This window comes from Homalodisca vitripennis, chromosome 4 (genome assembly GCF_021130785.1).
Source record: "Homalodisca vitripennis isolate AUS2020 chromosome 4, UT_GWSS_2.1, whole genome shotgun sequence".
NCBI lineage: Eukaryota > Metazoa > Arthropoda > Insecta > Hemiptera > Cicadellidae > Homalodisca > Homalodisca vitripennis.
Window position 1 is genome coordinate 132234479 of NC_060210.1, and position 8583 is coordinate 132243061.

The 8583-nt window shown below is 32.8% G+C and overlaps 1 protein-coding gene across 2 annotated transcripts in view; it reads left to right on the forward strand.

The window, feature by feature from the left end:
- LOC124360182 (triosephosphate isomerase) overlaps nt 1-6311 on the forward strand; it is a 17097-nt gene extending 10786 nt beyond the window's left edge. For both annotated transcript variants that reach the window (XM_046813567.1, XM_046813568.1), the window contains 3 exons: nt 414-508; nt 3534-3752; nt 5682-6311. In XM_046813567.1, coding sequence (XP_046669523.1) covers nt 414-508; nt 3534-3752; nt 5682-5888 — 521 coding nt within the window. In that variant the 3' untranslated portion in view covers nt 5889-6311. The remainder of the gene's footprint in view (nt 1-413; nt 509-3533; nt 3753-5681) is intronic.
- Nucleotides 6312-8583: the final 2272 nt, after the last annotated feature.

The following is an 8583-nucleotide window of genomic DNA, read 5'->3' on the forward strand; positions in this document are numbered from 1 at the left end:
AACAGAAAGAAAACAAGGTTTTTGAAAATGTGTTAAAAAAATTATTTTTTTGTTTTGATACCCTGAACCAATTTCTGAAATGTTTTTTACTCGTTTTAAAACATCCCATTGAAAGGAAGGATCCAGTGCTAATTTATGTAACATGAACTTGATATTGATATCTAGTTCACAGTTTCTCCAATATTAAGATTGGGCATTTGTCAAAATCATAACTAAAATTGATGTTACATACAAGGTAAGGGTTTCAGTAGAAATTTTTCAGCACAAAAATAGATGGTGAGTTAATTTGACAGGAGCCGTTAAGAAATTTGCAAAGAGAAAAACAACCATCAACGGCAAACTTACTGTGTTCTTAGTTAGCTCATGATTTTATGAACATGTACATTAGATTTTAATACAAAACTGTTTTGTAGGAGAAATAAGCCCTGCAATGATCAAGGATGTAGGTGTAAACTGGGTGATTCTTGGTCATTCTGAGAGAAGAAACATTTTTGGAGAGTCTGACGAGGTGAGTAAAGAGGATATTTTAGTAATCTATCATTGTTAACAGTTATGTTATAGTTGTAAAGGTGAGCTTGGTATACCTCTTTTTTATCTACAATTTATTTCCTGTTGTTTTCTGATATGTAGAAAATAAAATAGCCACTTAACGTGTGATTTTCTTCAAAAATTTCATATTAGGTTACGTAGTGGATGTTCCGGTACCTCTCTTTGAAAAATAAGCACTATTGGTTTGTACGGAAAACTTTCCCTTGCACATTAGAATTGCATAAAAACACGGTTTCAGGACCTATTTTTTTCAAAATTTTCTGAAGGTTCCAGGCCCGTGCTGGGTACGTCGAAAGGGCGGTGGACAGGGGTGGTGAGGGCGCCAACCAACTGGGACACCGGGTGGTCTGGGGGGTATGGAAAACCCCCCAGGTTGGCGGGGGGTCCCCCCGGGAATTTTTGAAAAAATAAACACCTAAAAACGTGTTTTTAAGCTACATCAAGCACATTTTTCTTCAAGCAGTAACGAAGAAAATTTACACTTTAGCAAAGACCTGTTCATTGTAAAAATATTACAAATAATGCACACAAATCAAAGATACAAAAAAATTTAATAAACCACTTAAATCTGCGTTTTTTTACCTTATTTGACACTTACAAATTGTAATGAACGAACATTGCTTATTTTTGTGCATTATTAATTTAAAAAATAAGAATGAAATCAATAAATTTAACGTATATACCTCGAAAAAGGAAAAGAAATAAATGGTAGTTAGTTGCAAACACTTTGAACTAATTAAGTTGTTTATGTTTTCAAGCATCTCCTCTTTCCTACCCTCCCCCAACACGACTGCGTTATAGAATCGCCCACTGCCACTGCACAAATGTGTAGACCCGCTCAGTCAGCAATTCGGCAAGGCTTACATGTTACATTTTAAACAACATTTTAACTCATTTTAAATCAAACGAGTTTCCATCGTTTGTATTATAGTGTCTACAACACAGTTATAGACAGTTATCCTGAAAGAAGTATCTTCAGGAGAAGAGGCAACACTTTCATCACTACATTTTTCACCGGCCATTTTTTTTACTATCCTTGACCTTGACTTTTTGAATGTAGTTTCCATCATAAAATATTTCAGATCCTCAAATTCTGAGGACGCCTCAATCTTCTCATTGAATTTCCTAACGAATGTGTGTGCTGCTTCTAGAGTTTCATAAAACCTATTTCGCAGGTCTTTCAGTTGCTGACTCTATTAGCCTCCAGGCTTGAGCAAAGTCAAGATTCTTCGTTTGGAGGTAGTCTGATAACGGTGTAGTAACTTTAAATATTTGCAGGAAGGTCATTGCAATAACTATGGTTTCAAACTCTAGAAACTTACTAAGAAGTCCTGTTGCACTACTCCTGACTGTAGTGTTAAATTCAGGGGACAAGGAAATCTTTTGTAACGCTACGGTCAGTTCATGGAATACATGTTTGGCTTGATGTGAAGGGTCAAGTGGGGTGCTTGTTGTCCAATTATCAATCCTGCCAAATATCTTAGTGGTAGCATCACTCTTACTCCGCCAACGTGTAGCACCAATAGCGCCGAGTTTAAAAACAGGATTTTCTGCTGAATAAAACTGTTGTCTCTTTAATGATTCCTTTAAAAATACTTGTGCCTCTTGGAGCAAACCAAAAAATGTGATCGTTGAAGGAAGTATTTGTGCTGTATCAGTAAGAACTAGGTTTAAAACATGAGCGTAGCATCAAGTGTGTATATGTTTCGGAATTCTCTCTGACAATTTCGCAGTTAAGCCTGCATAGGCTCCACTTATATTTGACGCCCCATCAAAAGCATTAGCTATACAATTTTCCACTGGGATTCCGACATTTTTCAATGTATTTTCTAAAGAATCCATCAGAGCATCGGCATTAGTTGATGATACACATTGTAAAGCTATCAGTCTTTCCTGCACTTGGCCTCCGTTTACGAACCGAACAACGTATGAACATTGATCATTTCCTGATATGTCTATTGTAGTGTCCATTAAAATGGAGAAGTTTACCGCTTCCTTCACTTGAGCTGATATATTACTTACAATTTCATCACAAAGAATTTTAACAATTTTAATCAATGTTGTATTGCTGAGAAATGTCACGTGGCTACCTCTTCCGACTACCTTTTTCTTCTCTCCTGTTTCCTTTTCCTTTTTAGCTCTTTTCTCGAATGATTTTTGGCTTTTTCGTCTAGTTTCAAGAGGGCGCCGGTTTACCTTTAAGGCGAGGGCGCAGGGGGACACATCCCCCTGTCCCCCCGGGCCTGGAAGGTCCAGATCTCTTTCATACCTTTCAAACTCTTGGGAGGTTACATATGAGAATAATTGTCCAGTATAATATAAGAATAAGACAGTTTGGCCAATAGAAAAACTATAAAACAGAAGTTTTACTAGAATAATTGTTCATAGTGAGATCAGAGGGTCAGGCTTTGTACAATATAACCTATCATCTCTGGCCTAATGTAGCCATGGGATAGGCTGGATATCATTATGAATAGCTGGGTATAGAATTTTAAATAATACTAAACTAATGCACCGGATATTTTGAGTTTTTTTGTTTCCTATATATATATAGCCTAAAATAAAACTCAATTCTAAAAGGTATAAGAAATGTATTTTGAGAAAATAACATTCAGTCATGTACAATATTTAAAATTCAGTTCTTAAAATTATTGAAGATATAAAACTATCCCACTACGATAACTTGTGTCCCAATACACATTTGAAAGCTGATACAAAATTGATTACACAGTTTTGCCAAAGTCATTGTTTCTAAAAATTGTGTGGTTGAGGTCATTACAAAGAGAAACAAAGTCCCACCCCTCCCCCAATGTTATGACATTACTTAACTTGAGAAACCATTAGTTGATCAAACAAAAATATTCAGGTACAAAAATACATATAATGTACCTTTTAACATGGCTTCATACTATTTATATTTTACAATTTTAAAACAAAATTTTATGAATGAAACTAGTTGTTTTATTTGAGAATATGTGTTGCAGTTAGTAGCAGATAAAGTGGCCCATGCCTTGGATCAGGGTCTGTCCGTGATTGCTTGCATTGGTGAGAAGCTAGAAGAGAGAGAGGCTGGTCAGACAGAGGCTGTGGTTTTCCGACAGACACAGGCCATCGCAGATAAGATCAAAGACTGGTCCAAAGTTGTCCTGGCTTATGAACCTGTGTGGGCCATTGGCACTGGAAAGACTGCAACACCTCAACAGGTATTTGGAAGTGTGATCTGTACTTAATGTTCGTACTTAGAAACATAGTCTTTGTTCTGGTACAACAGTGTGTTTTATGTAGTTATATAACTACATATTGCACAGTGGCAGTTCTACTTCCATGAACCCCTAAGGATCCCAACAAATTTTGTGGACTTTCCTGTGAAAACTTATTTTTAATTCTTATGAAAATTGTTCCACCACTTGTGACAATAAGAATAAATTCATAATATAGATTTCTATATATTTTTGTTGAGTTCAAAGCACCTTAAAAGAAAATACTTTATATTTTGAATAACCAAAAGGTGAGAAAATTATTTGTGCATTTATGATAATAGCAATAAAACCTCTTGTATTTACAGCTCCTTTGGGCCTGCAGGTTTGGTCCTATTGATAAATCCGCCACTAAACAGCATAATATGTAACGTGCTCACGATCTTAGATACCATCATTCAGCTCCTTCTCTAAAGAATATTCAGTGAGAAGTTGTTTGTGTCCATAACCAATTTTAAACAGGCTTTAATAAAAGTATATGTACTCCATGTCAATGAATTTGTTTATGCTAAAGCAAACACAGATTAAAACCTTATAAGGAACAGCTGATATAGACTACTTATACTGGTGCAGTCTGTAATTGAAAAATTAGGCCAGTTATTTAACCATTTGAGAGCTGCGACATCGGCATATTCAATGCAGTAAAAAACTAATACATACAAACCATTTTGAATTAACTCAAAAGTTAACAAAACATTTTTTAACAATGTTGTACTAACCATAGTAAAAATAATTTGTATTTTAAATAACAAAAAATATGTATTATATTCTTGATTTTATTGCCAAAAAACAAAACAAAAATTAGGAAAATCTGTTAAATAGATTTTTTTGAAAAGCAAATGTAGAAAATCAGGCCGGCAATTTAAGGGGTTAACATAGTACAATAGCTACGGTACTCAAAGGGTTAATATATCTCTATTGTAAGTGTTAATTGTTAATAATTAGATACACAATAAACAAATATTGTGATTACATACATGAAAGTCTATCACTACATATAAGTAAGATAACAAAGTCTGAATAAATTATTATACACTGTATAATAATTCTTAACGTCTAACTATTCAAATATTTATTTAAATTTACAACAGGTTTTATTGTCATTTAGGTTAATAAATTCATTTTATCATTTTAAATTAGTTCTAAACTGACTCACATAGCACAAATAAACTAACATATAGCAGCTAATTATCATGCATGATGGCCCAGTACACTAAACTCACAAACAAAGTAATTTTTAAATACTATATGTTTATGACAAAAAGAGCACTCCCGTCTCCTTGCCACTGAGTGAAGGTCGTTTATTACTTTCTTTGCAAACGCGATATAACTGTATTTGGCATTTTGGTCTAAGTATGCCATTCTGATGTATCCATCTACGGCGTGGGAAGGGTTAAGCAAATTAACATTAATTTTTTTAATGAAATTCTCTATAACGATTTATTCTCTAAAAATCACTATTTGCAGTACGATGATAAATATTGTTCCTTACTTGTCCAGAAGTGCTATTTTCATACTTGCCTTCAGCCCGCAAATCATGTGCCAAAGTAGCTTATTTTATAGATTTTTAAAGGAGAGGCTGATCCCCTTTTAGTCTTAATCCGTGCATCCTCATGGGCCACTGGTGAGGATCTTATCAAACAGAATAAGGAGAAGAGTCTGTACCGTACAAGGTTGATGTTACTGATAAAAAGTGCAATGGTCACAGATAATTCCCACTGTATCTTTAACTAAACCCTTAGTTCGACGCCACAGACTGACCACTGGGTTCCCCTAAAGACACACAGACACACTATGATAAGATACTACTTTTAGATTTTATATAATCTTATTAAAATATTAATTTAGCCTTTTTTAAATATAAATTTGTTTTAGGCACAAGAAGTGCACCAGAAGCTGCGAGAATGGTTAAAGAGCAAAGTGTCAGAGAAAGTTGCACAAGAAACAAGGATCATTTATGGAGGCTCAGTGACAGCTGGTAATGCCAAGGAACTAGGCAAGGAGGGTGACATTGATGGATTCTTGGTCGGTGGAGCTTCGCTGAAACCTGACTTTGTAACAATTGTCAATGCCAAACAATAAAATTGATCAAACCTGTAAGCAATGGAATATTAAGTACAATGTTGAATAATAACACATGGAATTGTTTGTGTAGATCATGTATGTTCAAAAGGCATTATTAAAGTGAGATAAATGTCATAGAGTAAGTAATCTCTGTTAGTTGACTTTTCATTTTATATATTTTTTTGTTATAAATTGTATATGAGAAAATTAGAGATAGTTTACTGACACTAATTTACTGTGAAGTAACAAAAATTATATTTAACTTTATACAATGCATTATATTTCCTACTAGTTATTGAAAATTGCCAGTGACTTTTCTCTCTAAAAATGGTTATGTTTGTTATTTTTGATAGATAGTTAAAAATATTTTGTTATTGTAAAATGTACTGAATGTTTCTCGTTTTCTATTGCAAAATAAAAGTTATAAATATGTTATCCTAACAGATTTTATATTATTTCCTAGTGTCATTGTATGAGGGTTCAGAGAACTTTTTGTTTAAAAAGAGATCTTTCTTTACGGAATCTTGTAAAATACTATATGATACAAGGAAAATATCTTGCCTCCAGTTTTCTATTTTCAAAGGCTAAGAGAAAGAAAAGGAAAAAATTGTTATAGTGAAATAAGAGATGTAGAAGAAAATTTGTGTTTATAAATATATATATTGCCTTTTCATACAATTACACTTATGTTATTTACAATTAATTGCTGCATAATCCTATGTGTTCGATATTTTTCTTAAAGTAATACAGTGTGATTCACAAAGATATGCAGAAACTATGGAAGTTCATACTACTTGTAAAAACGGTGAAAAAAGCTTATATAAACAAGGGTTCGGAAATGCTTCATCAACGAGTTATGTCTAGCGAAAGATTTCAGCTCACCATGTTTGTTAGTGTTTATAAGATCTTCCCAAAGTTTCGGCAAGGTAGATTAAGGGGTGAATTCAATTTTTTCTTATAATTTTTGACCTGATAAATTGAATAAAACAGGTCCCAGAATAACTGTAAGGTAATTGTGTAAGGTAACATGTTGGTAAATAACGGTAATACTGGAACTTTGCGATTTGAAGTTAACCTGTTTTCCATAACATAAGAAATATAGCACTAATTGTTCAAGCATTTGGAAGTCTGTGGTAAGGGTAACGTCTGTATTCTTCAACAGCTGCCATAGCACTCCCTTCATATAGATCATATTTAAACACCATTGTTTTAAAACTCAGCAGTACAGTATGTCACCAGCACCTGAATGCTCTGCTAAAATAATATCTACTCTATGAATTAATTTTTCATTTAAGAATTAAAATTTAGAAGTTTTTAGTAGAAATTTAATTTGATTAATGGGTAATTAAAAAAAATTATTGTCAAGTAAAAGGCGTGTTAATTGAAAATTGTTTGATTAATTATTTATAATGTACCGATTATGAAATAGATAGAAAGAATGGCAATAGTTTAAATACTTTTCATGTTTTTAAGCAATTTTGAAAACATTATTTTCATTTTTTTGACATATTTTACTCTAAATATGCACTCTTCGATATAAACGGTTTATGACCAAATATATACATATATCAATAACACTATATTGTACAGAAAACCCAGATTATCAGAACTTCGATTTTTGGAAACCTGGGTTAGTGAAAATGATAGTGAACACATATTATCAAAACAAAACTGGATCCCTGAGGGACACCATAAGGCATATCAACCTTTACTGATATGACATTCCCAATCTGAACACTCTTATCCCTGTCTTTGAGATAAGACGAGAGCCATGCAAGCAGCAGACCACGAATGCCTTGTGATTCTTACTGGAGCAGCAGTATCTAATGATGCACACAGTCAAAAGCTTTTGGCAGGTCATGAAATATGCTTAGCACATGTTCCCACCTCTCCATGCCATCAACAATCGATTTTATAAGATATGTAATTGCATCTATAGTCAACCAGTTTTTCCTGAATTCAAATTGTTCTGGGTCGATAATATCCAGATGTTCCAAAAAACACACCAGTCTCTCAAGAAAGATCTTCTCATAAATTTTACTCAAAACAGGAAGAATTGAAATTGGTCAGTAGTTACATATTTGAAGTGGATCGCCCTTTTTAAATTGTATTGCAAAAAGTATTGGAACACTTTTACTGAACACCCTGTATACATTAGTAAATATTGTCACGATTTTTTATATCTTTAATTTATTACAATATTTCTATAAAATGAAAAATTTTTTCAAGTAATTATAAAAAGAACAAATGAAGATAATATAATACAATAATTAACAAAAACAATAACCATTTAAGCTTTATGTATTATAGCAGGTAAAGAATAGTCTTTATTAGTCAGACTATAAATATGGTTGTCTTGATTTTAGTATGAGCTGGTGAGCTAATTCTGTGTTACATCATTTGTGTTCTTTGAACAGTTTTATTTTTCATCAAACTACTTCAGTTGTTGCTGTACAACTTCCTCTTGTAGCTAATCTTTTTAGAATCAGTTTTTAACATGGTTGGAATTATATTGTATTTTTTGAATTTTGTATGTGTGAATTAGTTTTTATTAAGCCATTTTCATCACAAATTAGTATTCAGGTACATTATTACGGTTTTTTTTTAAATGTTGTATGTTAAGTTTAAATTATAAATACAACTCGTATGTAAAACTCGAAGAGGTTTTAAAAATATTTACTCTATAAAAGTGGATGGCTGATTGTTTTGTAAA